The sequence below is a fragment of the Pongo abelii genome, chromosome 10 (genome assembly GCF_028885655.2).
Source record: "Pongo abelii isolate AG06213 chromosome 10, NHGRI_mPonAbe1-v2.0_pri, whole genome shotgun sequence".
NCBI classification, from domain to species: Eukaryota; Metazoa; Chordata; class Mammalia; order Primates; family Hominidae; genus Pongo; species Pongo abelii.
The window spans coordinates 1,283,119-1,306,469 of NC_071995.2; the positions used below are offsets into that span (position 1 = coordinate 1,283,119).

Here is a 23,351-nt window from a genome sequence, read left to right on the forward strand (position 1 = left end):
TTATAGCACATCTCAATTTGGACTAGCCACATTTAGTCACTCAGTAGCAACCTGTTGCTAGTGGCTCCTGCATTGGACAGTACAAATAGTATATTAGCTAAAGAAGAATACGTTCTTCTAAGCTAGCGGCAGTTTAAGAATGCCTATAAACAACAGATATGATTTTCTCAAATTAAGTGTGGCATGTCCTACCTTAATCTCTAGCTACATTTAGTTCCAGTAAGTCAACTTCCTGATTTCCAGATGCTTCAGATCCTTCAAACCTAAGGAATATAGGGATAGGAGGAATTAGGGATAGTAGATAGTATGTGTAGATTTCTTCAGCATTACAGACTCAGAATGGCTCTTACTGGCTCATAGTTTATCATGAAGGTTGGTGAATATGGATGTTTTGAAGGAGAAAATGTACTTTAGCATGTAAAGCATCTATTCCAAGCCTCGGGCTGCACATGGTATAATCACTCTTGCACTCAAGCCACCAGGAAGCACTTTCCAGGGGTGTTAGCACATCCCCTTACTTCATCAGTGTGGTCCTGAGAGCAGAAGTATGTGAAGTCTGTTGCATTTCATAATTCTCAAGTCTAATATGACATCTTATTGGCTCACTCACTTTCAAGGAAGCTAGTGATAACTGTCACTTCTTCAACTCAAAGTCTGGCATTGACAGATAAGAGATTTTTCTTTTTAAGTTTGAGATTTATCTTCAGAATCTTCAGAATTTATGGAAGAACTTACTGTGATAATATTGTCCCTTTTAAAAAATGTTGTTATTTAGAATATCCCATGGTTATCAAAAGACTTGAAAGGAATTTCTTATCATAATTCTGACCCACTTCTGTAAAATATTGCTATGAAGAAATTCATAGGACTTTTGAATAAAAAGCTGAAGAGCACAATGACGTATAATCCATACATGTTTTGTTCTCTTTACCTTTCCTTTGATCATGAGCACTGCCTGAAGATGTGTTTGCCTGGTCTGCTTTTCTCTTTTCACAGTAAACAGTTAACTTACATATTTAGATATCAGTTATCTAAACAATGACACTTGTAACTATTTCCAGAAGGTCTTTTTATCCCTATTGATTTCTTTGCAGTGCAAGATACTCTTTTAACATATTTTTCAATTTGCTTTTGATTTTATATCAGAACAATATGTATTTTATATTATTTACACAAATAATACTTACATGTCTTAGAATAATAGTCACTTCTCTTATTCTTGTCTAACTCTGATTCCTCTTCCTCTGAGGTGACCACTTTCATTTCTTTTGGTTGTTTCTACTGTTGTTTATTTTTATCTTTCCAAGTGACATTTTTATATTATTGTTCTATTATTTTTCTTATTTGGGCATCGTCTGTTGACGTCTTATCATAGATGACGAGGAATTAGTGTTTTTACACAAACCAACACACACACTTCCTTCTTTCTGTCCTTCCAATATAATTATATCTAGGTCTGCATTATTAAAACTGAGGCACGTAGTATATTATGATTTACATTTTGGTTTTTCCTAGGGTACCTTAGTTTTCCTTTTTGCTTTTCCTGTCTTGGGTATCTATTCCCAGATTCCTTTCTACACCCGTAAAATTCCTCCCAATATCATTACTACTATAAAAATACATTATCCCTTACTAATTGCCCTCAGTAATCCATACATCTGCTGTTTTTCTTGGAAACATTCATTTCCTTTCTCTGCTGTCATGTGTGCTTAGTCTCTAGGTTGTGTCATGCTTGTGGTTCCCTTCACCACTCACCTATGGTAGAGCTCCTTTTTTCTGGGTCCCACATCTTCTTTCCAGGTTTACCTCTTCATTTTCAGAGAGTATACCATAGTAGCTTCCTGAGAGAGTCGTTGAGTGAGATACTTTTTTGGGGGGATTTTGCATTCAACTCCCATATTTGATTGGTGGTTTAGATACAGAATTCTAGATTGGTAATCATCTTTTTTCCCTTAGAGTTTTGAAAACATTACTCAAATTGTCTTCTAGTTTCCTGTGTTGCCTTTAAAAACTCCAGTGTCTTCTGATTTTTTGATCCAACAAGTGATCATTTTTGGCCTTTCTAAAAGTTTTCAGGATGTTTTCTTTCCTCTAGTGTTCTAAACTTTAAAAATAAGGGTATTCATATTATCATCTAAGCACTAAATGATGGATTTAATCTTTTTGCAAAAGCGAGGACAAGAAGGAATGATTATAAATATTACCTAGCAGTGCTGTTGGTCCTCTGGTATTTGTAGGACTCAAAGGCTTTCCTGTTTACTTCTTACACTGGCTCAACATTTTATTAAATTAAATAGGAGATTCAAGCTGTGGTTCGACACAAGAGAAACTTCCTTGGTTGATTTTAGCAGATCTCTCAAAATTCCAAAACAAACTGGTGCCAGATTTTACCCACTTGATAGATTAAGTAATTCTGGACTTTGTAAATGAAGGTGAGAGAGATATTTGCTATCTTCATTCTGTTGTATTATATTATCCTAGTTTGATACAGTTGCGTTAGAGCAAATGATTCCATACTTAGCTTTACATCGAAATGTTATGTGACTTATAATATCACATAAATATTACTTATCAGCCATTTCCTTTTATTTGTAGTTTCACTTGGCTTTTGTTTTTCATCCTTATTATTGAGAAAGATTTTGAACCAGGCTTTGCCATTAATTCCAGAAATCTTTTTTTAAATAAGGCCATGAACACTGAGCTCATGTGGTAGACTCTAGTTTCACTGCTGGTTTCAAATGAAGTTATGAAATGAGTTTCATAATGAAATATTATGAAAACTTGATTCTCTGCATTATGACAACTTACTAATCATTTTCTCCCTAAAAGTTTTTTATTGGTACAGCCACAAAACTATTTTTACCCCACGCAAATGTACAAGTAAAGTTGTTTGCTTGAAATAGATTCCTGGGAAGTTATTTGGAATTAACTGTTTGAGCCTCAATTTAGATAATAGAAGCCTCTCAGGAGACTTCCAAAGAACAGTTTAAGAGTGGGATGGGATAGACTGCACAAAGACATAATACTGAATTTTCCATAAGTTGCTAATGAGAAACATTATCAACTTTATGTGTTAATAATGTTTCTTTATGCTTCTTTATACTTACAGCAATCTGTGTTTTAGAATCCCATATTAGTCCAAAATAGTCATTCTCATTCATTAGAGGGTTTGAGAAGACTGAAGTAATCATTGCATCCATCTCTTACTTCATAATCCTTCTTTTATGTTTAGTTTTCTTTGATTCTGAAGAAACCACCTTGGCCTTTGTTTTGACGGGCATCACTCCTTGTCTCTCTGCGTGGCATCCCTTTAAAAACCTCCACTGTACTCTGCTGTTCATGGCAAGTCAACAGAGGGAACGAAGAGTTCAACAAACAGCGTTTTTTTGTTTTGTTTTTTGGATACAGCTAAACTGCCCTACATAAAACAGAACCTTACTTATGGGATTAGATCACAGTATTTTATAACTGTGGAGAACCACAGTTCTTTGAGAAGAATGAAAACTTTTCTCTTAACACGAATATAACGTACATCACCAAAATGTGAATTTTTTTCTAACTCTCATTTTTTAAAATTTAGAAAAACAAGAGAGCAAAAGATTTATCAACTGTTTATTAAGAAGAATGTTAAATAATAGATGCTGTCCTTCCAAAGTGGGGAGAAAATTCTGACTTATCTTTGACAGATTTCAAGTTCTAGATTTTTGAAGGTAAAGTTGTCAAAAAGGACTTACAAAAGTGGGCTGTGGTACAATTGAGTTTCTTAGATAAAATAAAAAATTCTTGGATATCTTTTCCTGATATGAGTATTCTGAAAATTGGAGAATGGTTTAGCAAATCTTGTTCTTTTGTTTTATGTATTTTTAAAAGGAAGCACTTTATTCTTAATCCTCTAGTTTCATAAGAAGTTAAAGAAGGAAGTGCTTATAATAACCTGAAGACTCCAGTTCTCCATCCCACTTGAACTCTTCTTCATGTTGTCTTCTTAAGATCTCTCCTATCTTATATGAACTCAACGTTCTGTAGGATTTTGTTTGACTTTCTGATAGATCAACATTCACCTCTCCAGAAGCTGTGTTTTAAACCTGTGTAGAACATCAGGGCTGGGAATTGCTTGGTTGGCTAATAAAATTGCTCATTCTTAGCCAGACCGGTCACTTTTTTCCAGTTGTCATTTTTGGTTTTCTCCTATGAGATTATGAGAAAACCATACATTCTTGAAATATTGGGATGCATCACTTGCTTTTTAATGTCTTTTAAGAAATTGTTTGCCAGCGGTTGTCTATGAAGAATATAATCTGAAAGATCATGCTGCTCACTGCACTTTTTCATCTAGGCTTAACTGCAGGAAAAGAGTGTTTTGATATTCAGTCTAATTACTATCTCATCAAAGCTGGCTTTATGCTTAGAGAGTAGTTCAAAAACAACTTGGTGCTTTTAAATAATCAAGCCCTTGCCACCTCTGCTGTCTAACACAGTTTTATTCTCTCTGTTACAGAGAGCAGATTCCTCACATTTTATCTTGCTTAACTAACTTGACCCTTTGCTCTTAATAATACACTTCTTTGGCCTCCTTTACTTCTTTTCTTTCTTTGCTTTCTTTATTGTGTCCTCTGTGACGATATCTTGTTGACCTGGATTTGCTTCTGATGGGAAGAACATTTAATAAGCAAACAGCCCTTTCTTAATAAATAGGCTCTCCCTGGGTTAAATTTAATTAATCTACTTCACCTAGTCTTCCATCATTTTCTAGGACAGTCTCCGTAAGAAGGATGACAGGATTGAAGAGCTGGAAGAAGCACTAAGAGAAAGTGTACAGATAACTGCAGAGCGGGAAATGGTGCTAGCACAAGAGGAATCAGCCAGGACCAATGCTGAAAAACAGGTCTGCTATTTTATACAGTTCTAAGCAATGCTGCTGGTTAACCAAAAGGTAAAACACAACCAGTATAGTTTAGGTAAACTATACATATTGTATGTTTATAGGGTTTCAGAAACACTTCATAGAGGAGAAGTCCCAAGGAGTTCCTTCATAGCGGTATTAGATACAAGGATGTGGTTTCTTTTGTGTCAAGTATAGAAAGAAAGACCAACTTTATTAGCAAAGCTGAGAGAGAATTGAACATTTCGCAGAATGAGTGCCTTTCAGGGCCCTGTTCCTAGATAAATGCTTTGTCTGCTCTTTCTTAAATAAGAATTGAAATAAAGTTGTATGAGAATTGACTCATGTTAACACGGAAGTCCCTGCATTAATAACTTGGGTCTGATCCCATATGTATTTATGTAGCATGTGCTAATATATTGGACGAGGTGAAATGGAGCTTGTCTGTCTGCTACAAGACTGGGCACAACCCTGGCTTTTAAACGGAAAGAAAAAACATGAACATTTCTCTTTTTATTTATTTATTTATTTTTTATTTTATTTTATTATTATTTTTTTTGAGACGAAGTCTTGCTCTTATCCCCCAGGCTGGAGTGCGATGGTGCGATCTCAGCTCACTGCAACCTCTGCTTCCCGGGTTCAAGTGATTCTCCTACCTCAGCCTCCTGAGTAGCTGGGATTACAGGTGCCTGCCAGCACGCCCAGCTAATTTTTTGTATTTTTAGTAAAGTTGGGGTTTCACCATGTTGGCCAGGCTGGTCTTGAACTCCTGACCTCAAGTGATCCACCTGCCCCGGCCTCCCAAAGTGCTGGGATTACAGGCGTGAGCCACTGTGCCCGGCCAAAAAAAAAAAAAGACACAAACATTTCTGACTGAAAAATGTTAATTTCAAATAGCTAATAGTTTATTCATTTCATACCCTGCCTCACTGAAGAGAAGAGTTAAGGTTGTAACAAGTTAAGGTTAACAGTGAGTATGAAGGACACAGAAACCATGCACTTGAGTCCCAGATAAGCATGTCTCAGCCTCAGAGGGATTTGCTGAAGAGTTCTGCTATGGCACTTTGTGGTGCTTGTTTTATATATATCCTGTATCTTTTAAGATCTCCATACTCTTGATTTTGACTTTTCATACTACAGATGGGAAATGTGAATGGAAGAAATAGTTTTAACAAGTGAAGGTTATAATCCCAGCTCCCATTATGAGAATGTGATTTAAGATTTCAAATGTAGGCCAGGTGCGGTGGCTCACGCCTATAATCCCAGCACTTTGGGAGGCCAAGGCAGGCTGATCACTTGAGGTCAGGAGATCAAGACCATCCTGGCTAACATGGTGAAACCCCGTCTCTACTAAAAATACAAAAAATTAGCCAGGCATGGTGGCAGGTGCCTGTTGTCCCAGCTACTCGGGAGGCTGAGGCAGGAGAATGGCGTGAACCTGGGAGGCGGAGCTTGCAGTGAGCCGAGATCACGCCACTGCACTCCAGCCTGGGCGACAGAGCTAGACTCTGTCTCAAAAAAAAAGAAAAGATTTCAAATCTATCTGACACAGAGGTTCATAACACTTAATTTTGCAGTAATTGTTTCTTTTCCATTTCTTTGTGGGAGAAATATAAATGTTAAACAGGAAAAAAGTACTCAATGAGAGGGTGGCAGGAATCTTCCTGGGAACTCCTTGGTCAGACCACTGGTGTTATTTTGAGTTAAGATAGCTATAGTAAAGAAGGGTATGTTTCCAAGGCAGACATAGCATGTGCCCCAGGGAGCCTCTTAATAGCTCTGTGAGATACAAAGATATGGTTTCTTTTGTGTCAAGTATAGAAAGACCAACCTCATTGGCAAAGCTGAGAGAGAATGAACTTTTTGCAGAATGAGTGCCTTTCAGTGCCCTGTTCCTAGATAAATACCTTGTCTGCTCTTTCTTCAAATACGTTCCTAATGCACAGTCACATAGAGCTTGGGTAGTGGAGAGCTTCAGAGAAGGGATGGTGACAGCCATTGTGTCATCCAAGAATGGGGAGGAATTTCCTTTAATCTTGATTTTACCCTTTTTATATTCTCTCCTTTATTTTTCAAATAAAGATTTTTCTTCTGCTTCGGCGTCATTATTTATTGACAAGTATTAAACATCAGAGATCATGCAGAGATTTTGGCAATTAATAATAGATCATGTCATTACGGGATATAGACTTCTGTTATGTATTTTCCTTTTTGAGGCTATTGTGTGAACTGATTATAATATGCTTTAGGGGTGTGTTTTATTTATGGTTAATAGACTAAGTTTTTAGGTTTACAGAAAAATTGAGCAGAAAGTACAAAGAGCTTCCATTTACTCCTTTCTCTACCTCAGTTTCCCCTATTGTTAACATGTTGCGTTAGTGTAGTATTTGTTAAAATTAATGAACCAGTTTTAATACATTGTTGTTAACTGTGTAGTCCATAGCTCAGGATTCACTTTTTATAATGCACAGTCCCATGAGTTTTGCCAAATGTATAATGACATGTATCTGCCATTACAGTATTATACAGAGTAGTTTCACTGCCCTGAAAGTGCCATGCCCCACCGATTTATTCCTCCCCCATCTCCCCAATCCGTGATCTTTTTACTGCCTCTGTAGTTTTGCCGTTTTCTTTATTGATAGTTGGAGTCAGATAGTATGTAGCATGTTCAGATTGGCTTCTTTCACTCAGCATCTGCATTTAAGGTTCTTCTTTTTGTGGCTTGATAGCTCATTTCTCTTTATCTCTGAATACTATTCCATTGTATGGATGTGCCACAGTTTGTTCATTCCTTCAGCTGTTGAAGGACATCTTGGTGCCATTCAGTTTTTGGCACTTAGGAACAAAGCTGCTGTAAACATTCACATGCAGACTTTGGTGTGGATATAAGTTTTCAGCTCATTTGGATAAATAACTGTGAGTGTGATTGCTGGATTCTGTGGTAAGATCATATGGTAAGAGTTTTGGAAAAAGCTGCCAAACGGTCTCCCAAAGTGGCTGTATATATTTTGCTTTTAATTGTATGCTTTTTTCCTTTTCTGTTTTCTTGTCTTCGCCTTTCTGCTACTCACTGCCTATCTGAAGCTGTTGCGTGAAATATTGCATGAGGCCAGTTATTTGAACTTGAAGTGGTTCAAGGTATGAAGAAATTGCTTTTCCGTTTATACTTCGAAGCCTTACAACCTTCATCTACTGTTCTCTCCTCTCCCATTTTTTATTATTATTTTTATCGTTTCCTGTCTTTTTTTTTTTTTTTGAAATGGAGTCTTGCTCTGTCGCCCAGGCTGGAGTGCAATGGCGTGATCTCAGCTCACTGCAACCTCTGCCTCCTGGGTTCAAGCCATTCTCCTGCCTCAGCCTCCCAAGTAGCTGGGGCTACAGGCATGTGCCACCACACCCAGCTAATTTTTGTATTTTTAGTAGAGACGGGGTTTCACCGTGTTGGCCAGGCTGGTCTTGAACTCCTGACCTCAAGTGATCCGCCCGCCTCGGCCTCTGAAAGTGCTGGGATTAACAGGTGTAAGCCACCGCGCCTGGCCCATCTTTTCCTGTCTTTTAGCTCTACTATTAATTTTACTTATGTACGTTAATTGTATATACTGAGATAATCTACAAATGTTCTTTTGAAATGCCTTAAATGAGGCTTTTTTGTTTAGGAACGTTATTCTATCTTTCTCAGATTCAAAAGTTACCTGTTTCTCACTTAAATTTAGCTTCTGGGAAAGAATGACTTTCTGATAAAGGTAGGATATCTACATCTCTTAATTCCTCCAAGAGCAAAGTAAAATTGTATGGGAGCCAGAGCTCTTATTAAAATAAGATGTACAACCTTCCACAGTTCCAGCAAGGAAGAACTCCTATAAGAAAACATCTCTTGATGCCTTTTCTTTATTCTCACAGGATCCCCTTACAGTTTATTTATTCCTAATACATGCTGCCCCACACTGAGCCCATGCTAGAAATTTATAGAAGTTGTGTAATAACCTAATGAAGGAAGGTGCTCCCTAACCTGTGTGAGCAAATTGAGAGATGGAAGTGAATGATCCCCACAGGGGAGAACCCAACAGCTCCATTACTTTTGCTTTGTCCCTTTCCACGTGGGGATTCTATTTCTGGAATCTTTCTCTGTTTAACTTTTGGTGGGTTTTGTGCTTTATTGAATGTGAGTGTCACTTTTCTTAAACAAGGTCTCCTAAACAAGTCTCAGAATTGCCAGGGGCTAAGGAACAGTATGCTTAGTTCAGCTATGATGTTAGGAACTTTAAATTTTTGAATTTTCTTTTAACATTTTAAAAGAGTGATTTAAATATCTTCACTGGGCTGGGATACAGTGGCTCATGCCTGTGATCCCAGCACTTTGGGAGGCAGAAGTTGGAGGATTGCTTGAAGCCAGGAGTTGGAGACCAACCCGTACGACAATGCGAGGCCTCGTCTCTACAAAAAAAAATAAAAATTAATTAGCTGGGCATGATGGGGTATGCCTATATTCCCAGCTACTTGAGGGACTGAGGTGAGAGGATCACCTGAGCCTAGGAGTTTGAGGCTGCAGTGAGCCATGATTGTACCACTGCATCCCAGTCTGGGCAACAGAGTCAGACCCTGTCTTTAAAAATAATAATAATAACAACATATTTGCACATATGAATTTGATTTTTCTTTTAAAACCCCATTTTTAACAGTGATATTCAGTGATAAACAGTAATATTTTTTCAAATTGACATTTTGACATTATTTGGCTTATAAAGTATAAATTCTTGATGTTTAAGGTTATAGGATTATATCTGTGGTTTGCTAGGTAATTATACATTAATGAGCATTTTTAAGGATTACATATTTTTTTGTCGTTGTTAATGTATAAAGTTCTTCATTGGCCGAAAATCTCCTCTGTCATTTATGCAGCAGTTATCACCAGAATACCCAAGTTCATTTTCAGAATGAACAGTTGCCACTACAGAAGCAAAACGGGTAGAGGGGTATGTCTGTAGAAGATGACGTACACTAATAGAACTATAATTGTATTCGTTAGTCTTTCTTATTGCCTTTTTTACTTTTAGCAATTTCCAGAGTGTACAATTTATTCTTTACTTTTATAAATATAATTCTTTACTGGTCTGAATATTAAGTTATTTTTCCCTCATTGTTTATTAAATGGCAGTGATGCTCTGAAAATAAAATTATACTTTCACTTGTACCTTTTTCCCTGCTAACATTTAAAAAATATCTTGTGCTTTTCCAAATGCCACATTAAGCACTGAAAATGAAAAGGTAATAGATACAGCCTCTGTCTTCAAGAAGCTTGTAGTTTATTGGGAAAGACTGAAGAATGAACTTATAATTATGGTTCTGTTTGATAACTACCATGGTAGAGGTCTTAATACAGAGCTTGAAGAATAGAGGAAGAGAGGCAAGCCTGAAATCCAGATTTGGGAGGTCTACAGAAGGCTTCCTGGAGGAGATGTCTGTGTGTGAATTAAAAAATTAGCCGGGCATGGTGGCGGGTACCTGTAGTCACAGCTACTCGGGAGGCTGAGGCAGGAGAATGGCGTGAACCTGGGAGGCGGAGTTTGCAGTGAGCTGAGATTGTACCACTGCACTCCAGCCCAGGCGACAGAGCGAGACTCTGTATATAAAAAAAGGAAAGAATTAGGCAAAGAAGTGAAAGATGTTCAACGTATTCCATGTAGAGGGAACAGAAGTGAAAGCTGGAAGCGTCTAGGAAACCAAGTTGTGGTTAGTAGCTACAGCTGAGTGTAAACAGGAATGGCAAGAACTATGTAAAGAAGAGAAGAAGATGAGAGAGTAAGAGAGATCCTTTGTACAGGTGTGCACAGTCAGATCGTGCTGAATGAAGCATGTTCAAGCTTATGTTCAAGGAAGTAGAGAACCTTTGAACAAAGAACAATAATTATTAGTTTACTTGCTCATTCATTCATTCAACAGATCTTTATAACTTATTCAGTGGGTGCTGTGGTAGTCCTGGATAATACATGCTGATAAACAAAGTAGCTGTAGTTTCATGCCCGAGACCTTACAGTTCAGATAGGGACACAGACACTAACCCAACAGATAACATTTAATTACTAGTTATGACAAAGGAACAGGTTTTCAGAAATACACAATAATTTCTTGAAAGTCGGAGGGTTAGCATCTATTTTAGATTAAGTGCTCAGAGAGGGTCCTCTGTGAAAGTAGCTTTGTCCTGAGCCTGGAAGGCTAAGAATAAGCTTACCATGTGACAAGTGGGACAGAAGCAGCAATCATAATGGTAATAAGGTGGAGAAGAGCTGAACATGTCTAAGGAAGACTAATATAACTGGCGGGCAAGAACAGTGCAAGCTATGCAGGGCCTTTTATATAAGCCATGGCAGAAGTTTGTGCTTCATAAGAGGGATGGAAGCCATTGAAGAGTTTTAAAGAGGGCGTGACATCATCTGATTGATGTTTTTAAAAGATCATTCTGGGTGTTGGGTGGAGGATGAATTAGAGGGGGTAAGATTGGAAGCAGGAGGATCAGATGGGCTATTAAAGTAGCCTAGGCTGGATGTCTTCTAACTGAGGTATGCACACACCTGAAAGTGCATGAACACTTTCCCAAAAGGCACATGGACACAGGCTCTCAGCCTCTAAACATATGTATCCCTGAAATTGATCTGCTCAAAAGGCACCTGAGGTGTGCAGATTCTCCTTTTTCATTTTCCCCTTCACGGTTCTGCACCCCTCACTTTACAACTCTCCTGACTCTTACTATCTTCTGTTTCTCAGAGGTGAAAAAATTTTGGAATGTTAACAAAGGGACAATTCAGCATATTGGTGTTAAGATAATGGATGAGTCCGTCAGGTTGTTTTCAACAGAATTGAAATAAAACCTAATTAAGTTGCCAGTTGGTAGATTATTATAAATAATTTTCGATGACACATTACTGTCTGGTTTGGGGCGTGTGTTTCTGAAGGAATGCAAAGAGTTGAGTTATATTGCCACAACAAAACTCCTTCCATTCCTATCCATTTATATGATGAAGGTTTCTTAGTGCTTACATCTATAAAAGTGAAACATACCAATAGAATTGATGCTGAACCCTTATCTTCCTTTTTTTTTTTGAGATGGAGTCTCACTTCTTCACCCACACTGGAGTGCAGTGGTGGGATCTTGGCTCACTGCAACCTCCACCTTCCGGGTTCAAGCGATTCTCGTGCCTCAGCTTCCCAAGTAGCTGGGACTAAAGGTACCCACCATCATGCCTGGCTAATTTTTTTGCATTTTTATTAGAGACGAGATTTCATCATGTTGGCCAGGCTGGTCTCAAACTCCTGACCTCAGGTGACCCGCCCGCCTCTGCCTCCCAAAGTGCTGGGATTACAGGTGTGAGCCACTGTGCCCGGTCTGAACCTTTATCTTTCTATTAATAGTAATATTAACAAGGGATATCTAAACTAATAAAAGTATAAAAGTCCCATTAATCTCATTAAGATAAATATGTTTAATAAGATACATTTTAATTAAAATGTATTCATGTATAATAATTATTTTCTTATAATATTTAATATATATATTGGTTTTGATTGATACTATATAATTAGTGATTCTAATGATAACTCAGTCCACAAGAATTCTTAAGGGTTATGACCACAGGAAAATATTAAAATATCTAAACTTACATAAATATTTTTATTGAGAAAAGTACGAGAAAAGATCCATGCAAGCTGTCTAGCACAAAGTAAATTACATTAGTATAAAATTCTAAGGCGAAGTAGAATGGAAACAAGGTCAAAGAGAAAAAGGAACATGTAAATAATAATTTGTCCTTACAGTTTTTGAATAGATGATGATGGATATCAAGTATGGTATTTGTATTTTATTGGATACTTCCTTTTCTTTAAAAAAGTGATACTTTTTTAAAAAACAGTCTTTAATACCCAAGAAATTAAATCTTTGCGACTCTTTAAACTTTTGATGTAAAAAATTTGTATATCAAGTTAAAATCATTCTGTCTCAGTATGTTTGTGAGCAGAAAAAAAGAAGTACAAAAAGATACATTTTAAAAATCATAGTTGTGTAAACTCTTTTAGGAGGTATACAAGCAAAAACGTGTAGAGAGACTCTTGGTCTACGCAAGAGGTTGGGCAGATCAGGCAATAGCTGAAGAGATTCCACAGTGACAGTGGATATAAAGAGAAATAGATAAATTTAAAACGTCTTTTGGAAATAGAGCTAAAAGGATTTGGTGAATTACATGTATGGATAAAGGATAGAAGAGAAAACAAAGATGGCCATTGGATTTCTGGTTGGCCAACTGGGAGAATAGTGGTATAATTTTTTGAGATGAGAAAGCCTGAGGGAAAAATTTGTTTGAGGATAAGAAGCAAGACATGGTATTAAAGAAATGTTAGCTACGTTATCGTCAGTTTTAGAATTGTTATCACATTAGATATTTTTATTATTTATTTAGAGATGAGTTCTCGATATGTTATCCAGGCTGGACTGTGGTAGCTATTTACAGGCATGATTGTACATACTATGGCCTCGAAATCCTGCGCTCAGGCTACCTTTCCACATAGCTGGGACTGGGTGCGTGCACAATTTATATTTTTAGCCCAGTTTTCTCTTCTGAGATCCAAACTTATGAAATAGACAACAGCCCATTTCATATCTGTACACCAATATTTCCTTGATATCTCAACCAGAAACTAAGTTCAGTCTTTTGATTCTTACCTTCCAACCAGTTTTTCCCCAGGCTTGCTCATCTCATCTGGACTTCTTTGTAATCTTACAAAGCTGGAAGTGGGCTTACTGAATGTGAGGGAGGTCGAGTCTGAGAAAGGCAGAAGTGATAGGTTAGGTACAGAAATGTTTACACTGTGGCTTTCCAGTTCAAAAGGTCGTTCCAGAACCTTAGGGAAGCTGTATTCTATAATGGCGAAGAAAGTGGATTCTGGAGTTAGAAGCCTTGGTTGGAATTAGGCTTCCACCACTTACAAATTATGATCTTGGGCAAGTTACTTGTGGGTCAGTTCCCTGAGCTGTAAAAGAAATAGTTATTACATCTGCCACATTAAAGAGATGATATGTGTATAAAGCACCTTTAACAGATTCTGACACATAGTAACCCCATAGTAAACATCTACCACTATTGGTACTTCTGTTGTCACCACCACTGCCCACTGTGGTTTCAAGGGGAGGCACTGCTCTCACTGGTTGGTTGAAGGCCCCAGAGAAATGTCGTATTTATAGACCCTATCTGGTTGATTGAGCACCAGCAGTGACAAACTTACTGTTAAATTCTAATTTACATATGTCAAGTTTTAATACTGTGACTCAAGGAAATTCTTGTCCTCTCCCCCCAATCTGGTCTCATATTCTAGAAGTTGTAGATTTGCATCAACTGAGAATAACACAGTCATCTAATATGTTGATCAGATGGACATTGTTCTTATCACCGGATTATTTATTCTCTGAGAGTCTGTCTTAGATCAATACAAGTTCTTAATCTGTACATTATTTCCCATTTTACATCCATGGTTTTCTCATAAAAAGAGTTTGAGTAGGCCGTGCGCTGTGGCATATACCTGTAATCCCAGCACTTTGGGAGGCCGAGGTAGGTGGATGACGAGGTCAGGAGTTCAAGACCAGCCTGGCCAATATGGTGAAACCCCATCTCTACTAAAAATACAAAAATTAGCCGGGCGTGGTGGTAGGTGCCCATAATCCCAGCTACTTGGGAGGCTGAGGCAGGAGAATTGCTTGAACCTGGGCAGCAGAGGTTGCAGTGAGCTGAGATCATGCCACTGCACTCCAGCCTCAGTGATAGAGTGAGACTCCGTCTAAAAAAATAATAATAATAGCTTGAGTAGCTTTAGTAAACTGCTAAGTATATGCTATAAAATCCAGTTCTAATGCTGTCTTTCAGTTTTACTAAGCCAGATGTTCTATAGTTTCCAGAAGGAAGGGAGGGAGGGAAAAAATACTTTCTTAGCATTATTTAAAACAAAGTATTGGTTTTAGAACATTATTCTTAGATCTTATTCCTAGAAGCAAGAAGATACGGAAATTTTAAAACTGTAAAAATGTTTTAAGGGTTTAGTCTTTGTAATCTTAAATTGGAATTGGAAACATTTGTTTAAATTTATGACTTTTTTCTCTTAAACACATGATCACACATGCATTTCCTATGTACTGAAAATACCTAGAAAACAAATCATCTTCTTAGTAGCAATGCTCACTGGTAGTGGTCAGATATGGTTTCTAAATACTATTCAGTATTAGAAGGACTTGAAATCTAAACAAAAGTTACGTTTTTGGCATAAAGTGAATATTATAAGTATGCATTTTTCTTCACAAGTGCTTATTGACTTCTGAAACCTCTGTAGTCTTTATAGCAGCACTGTCAAATAGAACTTTCTAAAACAGTGGTAATGTTTTACGTCTGTTCTACCAAGATGGTAGCCTCTAGCCACGTTTCTGTTGAACACTTAAAATGTGGCTAGAGCACCTGAAAAACTGATATTTTGCTTTTATTTAATTTTAAGTAAATTTTAATGGCCATATCTGGCTAGTGGCTACTATATTGGACAGTTCAACTCCATAATATGTTGGACAGATGGGTGGATGGATGGATTGATGGATGGATGGATGGATGGTCGGTCAGACAGTCAGATGGATGGACAGATAGATAGATACATGGATATCTATCTATCTACATACACATAGTTAGTAGATACTAGTTAGTTTTTCCTCCTAAGCCTGACAGAGTTGTGATACTAGGATATTCAAATACAAGCATTTTCTGATATAGTTGGTCATTTTTAAAATTTTTGTTTTTGGAAAAACATTTGTGACCTAAAACCATGTTTGTCAAAAGTAATTTTTCCTTTAAGAAATAATGGTGGAAGACTAGATCACTTTCAAGGGATATTATAATTGCATATGTTTTCTTCCATATTCATGTAGTAGCATCATGTAGATGCTTAAAGTTATGACATGAGTGATGGAATTAGTGGAGGAAAAAGGAGTGGAATAGTTACAGAAATTAGAGTCATCTACATTAGATGTCCATAGTGAGAACATGCCACCCCAGCATTGTTAAAAGTTTATCTGTCATCCATTCATTTCGCTGTTCATTCATTTTTTATCGAGATCCTCCTATGTGCTAGAAACAGAGTATTTTACTGAACCAAATGAGTATGGTCCTTTTCCTCATGGAGCTTATATGTTAGTGGGGGAGATTGATCACAGAAATAAACATATACTTTAAAATTTGATCCATGCAAATAAAGTATAGTATTTTATAAAAGTGTGTAACAGGGGACCTTATTTAGAGTGAATGGTCAGGGAAAGCATCTCTTCTATTTTATTTTATTTTATTTATTTTTATTTATTTATTTATTGAGACGGAGTCTTGCTCTGTTGCCCAGGCTGGAGTGCAGTGGTGCAATCTCAGCTTGCTGCAACCTCCATCTCCCAGGTTCAAGCAATTCTCCTGCCTCAGCCTCCCAAGTAGCTGGGATTACAGGCATGCACCACCACACCCAGCTAATGTTTGTATTTTTAGTAGAGATGGGATTCCACCACGTTGTTCAGGCTGGTCTCGAACTCCTGAACTTGTGATCCGCCCACCTCAACCTCCCAAGGTGCTGGGATTACAGGTGTGAGCCACCGTGCCTCGCTGGAGGGCATCTCTTAACACATTGATACTTAAATTGAGAAATGAAAATGAAAAGTAAGTAGTAATTAGTGAAATTAAGAATGGCAGGTAGTTTACTTCAGCAGGAACCACATGTGTGGAGACCCTAATGATGGAAATAGTTTGGCATAGTCCGGAAATCAAAAGAAAACCAGAGTTCATGGAGTGTACTAAGTCAAAGTGAGCCGGTAGCTCTATGGATAGTAGGTGAGTGATTGAATAAATGAGTGAATGAATGGATGGTGTGGCATGAAACTGGAGAGGTAGGCAGAAACTAGAATATATAGGATAGTCATGTTAATGATTTTAGGTTTTATCTTAACCACAGTGGTTATCTCTTTTAAGTAATTTTAAGCAGAAGAGTGGTTAAGACTTATTTCCTGTTTTAAAAAGAGTATTCCAGGCTGGGCACAGTGGCTCACGCCTGTAATCCCAGCACTTTGGGAGGCTGAGGCAGGTCGATCACCTGAGGTTAGGAGTTCGAGACCAGCCTGGCCAACATGGTGAAACCTTGTCTCTACTAAAAATACCAAAATTAGCTGGGCGTGGTGGCGCACGCCTATAGTCCCAGCTACTCAGGAGGCTGAGGCAGGAGAATCACTTGAGCCCAGGAGGCAGAGGTTGCAGTGAGTCGAGATTGTGCCATCTCAAAAATAAAGAGTATTCCAGCAGTTATATGAAGAATAAATAGGAGAGTAAGGGTAGAAAGGGCTGAGGACATGTTAGGAAAACATATAATCCAGGGACATGTAGGGTGATGGCAAAGGAGATGGAGAGGTCTATTTGGAGATAGACTCAGCAAGATTTGCCAGTCGGTTGCATGTTGATGATGAGGGAGAGGGGAGGGAAGTGGCAAGGTTGATTTCTACGCTTTTTGTCATGAGGATATTTAAGTGGATGGTTGTCTTATTCCATTTAGTGTTGCTATAAAGGAATTACCTGAGGCTGGGTAATTTATAAAGAAAAGGGGTTTATTTGGCCATGGTTCTAGAGACTGTACAAGGAGCGTGATGCCCGCATCTGCTTCTGGTGAAGGTCTCAGGCTTCCACTTGTGTCAGAAGGCAGAGTACCTTTTATTCTTAATACAAGCTACAATTCGTGTGGATTTACTGACACTTACTGATTACCTATTGTGTGCCAGTCACTGTGTTACATACTTTCTTTATAATATTATTCAGTTTTTAAACAACAGATTCTCAGATATATGTAATGTTTTCTAGGTCGAAAACAAGTGCCAGTTCTTGTTGGGTCCTTTTTCAGAAGAGTAAAGAATGGCTTACACGTCTTAAACTACATGTTCCTTCTGAGTGAAGCAATCTCTTCAACCTTACCTTATTCCCTTGTCTGGAAAAATCGTACTTCTTCCATAAAACCTTTTCTGACCTTCCAAGTCTGAGTTACATGTCTCTCTCATGTTTTTGTTTTTGTTTTTGTTTTGTTTGTTTTGAGATGGAGTCTCGCTCTGTTGCCCAGGCTGGAGTGCAGTGGCATGATCTCGGCTCACTGCAACCTCTGCCTCCCGGATTCAAGCAATTATCCCTGCCTCAGCCTCCCAAGTAGCTAGGATTACAGGCGCCCGCCACCACGCCCAGCTAATTTTTTGTTATTTTTAAAAAGTAGAGACGGGGTTTCGCCATGTTGACCAGGCTGGTCTCAAACTCCTGACCTCAGGTGATCTGCCCGCCTCAGCCTCCCAAATGCTGGGATTACTGGCATGAGCCACTGTGCCTGGCCTCTCATGTTTTTCAACTGCACTTGTACTTAGTCCTGTTTTTTTTTTTTTTAATAACACTGCATTATTATTATGTATTTACTACCTATTGCTTTAAGAGACTGTCTCCATTTCGTCTCCTAGAGTGAAAGCTCCTTGAGGGCAGGAGCTGTGTCTTATTTACTGTTGTATCCTCAATGTCTACCATTGTGCCTGGTACACAGTGGCATTCAATGACTATTTACTAAGTAATTAACTTATGAGCGAATAAATGAAATTTTGTTTTGACTTACTTAACGTTTGCAGCATCACTATACTTACTAAACAATTTAGGACTTAATGGTAATTTTATTGTATTTTTAAACTTACCTAAACGGTGTTTTGAAATGTTTTCTTTGTTGCAACTGTGTTTTCACTGGATTTGATAAAATACTTTTTCATCTGAACAGAAGAACTTAAAGGTGTCAGAATTGTAGATTTAAAGAATTAGAATAGATATTTATGTGGAAGTTATTTACATTTTTTGTGCTTGATTTTAAAGAATGGTAGCCAGAGTGGAAAAATACAATTTAGAAATCATTGTTATCCCTGACCTGTCCTTCAGTGGGAAAACAGAGCTTATATGTCTCAAAAAGTGAATGTGCAAAATTCTAGGCCCACTGTTGTTGACCTCTTAGCTAGTGGGAACTAACTGAAAGACTTATGTAGCAGTGAGCCTTCCACTCTGAAATACCAGGCCACCATATTTATGAAAACATGCAATAATTCAAAACATTCTGCAGAGCAGGTATAAACTGATTAGAATTGTTTGAAAATCTTTTTGATCCTGCTTTATTTCCTTTTAGTGGGACTGATGCTTCTGATCATCACTGGTAAATTTGACATTAGGTTTTTCAAGATTTGCCTCATCTTTCCCGGACTTGGAAATAGGTTCATAATATTATTAAGACTGGTTCATTTTATATAGTGCTGTAATGGGTTACATTTAATAGTTTGCAGAAATCTCTTCTTAACATATCCTAAATTCATTTTCTTTGCTTGCTCTTATAAGTCTTAAACTGATTTCTGTGAGAGATTCTTGAAATGAGTAGCTAAGCAGTCCAAAAGTGTTACAGGTACAAACGTTATTCAGAACTATGTAGAATCATTCTGTCTTACAAAAAAAATATAGTGTTAAGTTGGTAACATAAACTGTGCTTGTAAAGCAGTTTACTGGTTTCTGCAGAAGTTCATCATGTTTGGTCAATGCACAGATTGTAATACTGTTGTTCAAAGATACTTCATTTTTAAAATGTAAGATGTTATTATGAAACATGATATTGATAAGCATATAGAGAGTATATTTTTAATGTTTCAGGTACCTAAGAGATATGACAGTTCACAATCATTTTCTCTTTGCCATTGTGTAATCAGTTCAGTCTTTAAATCAAATTCTGTCAAGAGGAGCCTAGTAGGTTTCATTGTAGACTCTTGCTCTACCGTCAAGGAGTTTGAATCCCCTTTGTTATGGCGACTGGTTATGAAATCAGTCACTTGACAGACCCTGAAGTGAGACTGCTGGAAATACGTCATGTCTGCGTTCATGGTGACAGCTGGTTACAAAACAAACCCCACCACAGCCATGCTGCAATTGACAAGGGACTTCAAAGGCCAACGGGGCTGCCACTTCAAAGAGAATTCTGCCATCTCTGGCTTGTTGAAAGAAGTTGTTAAATGGCTGTACCCTGCCTTACCAGAAATCTCCATGTTTAGACTTCTCCTTCTTTTGATCTTTGAAAGGTGTATGAAATGACTTAAGTTAGAGGAATGATAAAGTCTCTAGTAATGGCAACCCAGCATTCTGCATTTTGATCCATTTATTAATGGAAATTACCCAAATATGTTCTAATTACAGGAGGTTTAAAAACTCAAATGTCTCAGAGAATGAATGTCCAAAAAAAGAGTTGAAATTTCATAGTATTGTTGTAGCCACCTTAAAAAATCTGGAAATAGTATGGTAAAGAAAATGAAACTCAGTGTGTTTTTAAAACTTTCCATTTCTTCGTGTAATTTTTAGCCCTTTTAATAGAATCAGATTCTGAATATTGATACATTAGAAAACAACACAAATCTTTAATCATAAGGCTACTTTTCATGGTTAAAACTGACATTTCTCCACTTTTAGTAACTGTACTTAAAGTTTGAAGCTACCTTGTACTATATTTAAAGTTATATGCATCCCTTTCTGCTGAATACAATTTTAAAATAATTACGTTGTGTTTATATTAAACAACGAAAAAAGCCTCAAGAGTTTTAATAGAACCCTTAATAAAAGGTCAGAGTACTAACAGTCATCTTCAAGAATAACAAGGGAAAAGGAAGCAACATGAACTCTTTCTTTTAGAATACGGATAGCCCTAAAAGATGGAGTAATGTTTAGTATACTTGAAAAAGAAAGCAGAAAACTTTATAAATAATATAACAGTAAAAAAAAAAGTGGAGATTTTATATGCGATATGAACTTGGAGTGTAAATTAGTTGGAATTTAAAATCCTCCTAAGTGAATGGCATGACCTTTTCCTGATTGTATGTTTTCTCTCTCATGCTATGTGTATAGGAAGATAAAGCTAAAGATCTTTAGATTCATTTGCCCTGATCTCCTATTTTCTTATTTCTCTTAAAATTTCTCTTTATATAAAATTTTTAGAAATCACATTGACGGAAGCTTTAACAACTGTAACTTCCTCTATAATTTTGCCAGATGGGGTCAGTAGATAACTACTAAAGAAATTCTGAAACAGAACTGAAGCCCCCAGGAAATAACCCCATGACATGGTAGGACCAAAAAATTCTCTAGAAACATGAGTAGTTGCTCTTCAAGTAATGCATTTGGATTTGTCTTTTTTTGTTGTTGTTATCTTAGTTTCTTCCTCTAGAAAAACCTCCAGAAAATTTTTTTGACAAAGTAGTACATGATAATACTGTCCTGGAAGTTCAGGAAATTTAAATTTAAATTTAAATTTAAAGTTCTGTGCCTTTAAATTTAGGCTTAAGTTTCCATTTTATTCAGCAAAAGGACTGTATCTGTGTTTTCAAAAGTTACAGCCATGTGAAAAAATTAGTTACAGTAGAAACAAACCTTTGGCACATCCAAAATTAAACCCCAGAAATGACTGCCAGAAGTCTATGGATACTGGTTTTCAAAGCAGACTTTTTTTTTTAGACGGAATCTTGCTCTGTTGCCCAGGCTGGAGTGCAGAGGCGCCATCTCGGCTCACTGCAACCTCCACCTCCCGGGTTCAAGCAATTCTTCTGCCTCAGCTTCCCAAGTAGCTGGGACTACAGGCGTGCGCCACCATGCCCAGCTAATTTTTGTATTTTTAGTAGAGACGGGGTTTCACCATGTTGGCCAGGCTGGTCTCGAACTCCTGACCTCATGATCCACCCTCCTCAACCTCCCAAAGTACTGGGATGACAGATGTGAGCCACCGCGCCTGACCAGACATGTTTTTATACCCTATACTCTAAACTGCAGAACAACTTCTGTACCAGGAAGCACTCTTGGAGTCTGTGTGGTGGATCTATAACAAGGGATATGTCATTTGCTTGTAATGAGTTCTTGGAGTGTTTGGCTCTTATTTCTTTTCTCCTACTGAGAAGTTTGATAAACCAAGTTACTGATCATAGAAGCAGTCATCTGAGATATGGCTGAAAGTAAAGCCTTGGGAGCCGGATGGCTTCCCACTGATTTTTATATGCAGTTTATATTCTCCTTGGCTGTGTCTTCCTGGATGTTTCAATGAAAGATATTTTTTTCTGGAGAAATGTGCACGGTGGGATTTATCCTATTCAACAGATAGCTTTTGTGTGTGTCATGTCCCAAGCCCTATTTTGACATTCAGTTGTCCCTTCCTCTTATCTCCACCCTCTTTAATAAATGAATAAAGATGCAATAAAATCAATGTAAAGTGCTTTGGATTAGAAGTCAAGTGACGTGGATTCTAATCCTTCTTCTGTGTACTAACAGTGATTTGGCATAAGTTTTGTAATCTCTCCAAGTATCTGCAACCTCACCTAGATGGAAGAAATTATTATCCCCACAAGTATCCACTCACTACCTCACATGGAGATAAGTATTTGCAAGGGTTTTAGTAGCTTACAACGGCAGCATACAACTGTTCATCCTTATTATGGCCAAAATCACACACACACACCAGACATGCACAAACATACACGTATCATAGATGCACATACATACACATACTATACACGCACTTACGTGATGTTTATGAGTTTCCTTCTTGGTGTCCTAGGGTTACCAGACTTAAAATCCCATCCTTTTACTTTTCTCCCTTAGCTAATAGTATACTTTTGATAAGGTCAAATAAGTGTCATTTTATTTGCCAACATTGTGTTTCTAACAACTGTCCAGGGTTATGTTGAAATAAATTTTCTCCACAAAATGTGTGTCTAATTAATGAAATGTCAACTTTATTTATTTTGAGGTGGCAGTTTGGCTTTTTTCACCATTGCAAATGAGAAGAATTAAAATTTCCAGTTAAAATGGCAGTGAAACATTTATTTTTGTTGAAAACTTAAGGAAAGCGTTTGAGTCTGTTTTACTCACATTATTTCATTTGATCTTAGAAGAAGGGCTGAGTCCCTACATGATCTGTTTTGTTTGCTGTTTTCCGAATAAAATGCAATAAATATTTTCTCCATTTGAGATGATCAGATTATTTCAACTAAGAAGGAAATTTCTTTCCAAAACCTGGACAAATTATACAGCCATTCAACACCTGCTTTATTCTATTGTCTTAACTCCCTAGCAAAGCAGGAAAAAAAAAAATGCCTTTTCAGAGCTCAGAGTTCTAGGGATGGTCTTTGTCATTCCACCTCTATTCATATTTCATTTCCTAAATTAGACATTTGTCACAAACCCTAATGAAATATTAAGAGCTCTCAGACCCAGATGCAGAAGAAAGCATAAAATGGTGGTTGCCACATCTTCTTTGTTACTACTGCTGGAGGAAGAAAATGCAGTCTATTACTTAGATTATTTCTGTCCTCCCTTCTTCCAGGAGGAAAGAAGAACCATGG

At 37.4% G+C, this 23,351-nt stretch overlaps 1 protein-coding gene and 1 long non-coding RNA gene across 36 annotated transcripts in view; one reads left to right on the forward strand and one right to left on the reverse strand.

Moving 5' to 3' along the window:
* Positions 1-23,351, forward strand: part of ERC1 (ELKS/RAB6-interacting/CAST family member 1) — a 511,501-nt gene that overhangs the window by 262,027 nt on the left and 226,123 nt on the right. For 14 of the 28 annotated variants that reach the window (XM_054527822.2, XM_063711693.1, XM_063711688.1 and 11 more), the window contains 2 exons: positions 4,754-4,885; positions 7,967-8,020. The exons of 5 other annotated variants lie outside the window; for them this stretch is intronic. In XM_054527822.2, coding sequence (XP_054383797.1) covers positions 4,754-4,885; positions 7,967-8,020 — 186 coding nt within the window. Of the gene's footprint in view, positions 1-4,753; positions 4,886-7,966; positions 8,021-8,561; positions 8,628-23,351 lie in introns of those variants that run through there. 9 more of the 28 variants (XM_063711689.1, XM_063711696.1, XM_054527819.2 and 6 more) reach the window with 2 other exon arrangements.
* LOC129049301 (uncharacterized) overlaps positions 13,592-23,351 on the reverse strand; it is a 117,940-nt gene continuing 108,180 nt past the window's right edge. For 5 of the 8 annotated variants that reach the window (XR_010135629.1, XR_010135630.1, XR_008512270.1 and 2 more), the window contains one exon: positions 13,593-13,692. This is a non-coding gene — a long non-coding RNA (uncharacterized LOC129049301). Of the gene's footprint in view, positions 13,693-23,351 lie in introns of all 8 variants that reach the window. The other 3 variants (XR_008512287.1, XR_008512271.1, XR_008512281.2) reach the window with 2 other exon arrangements.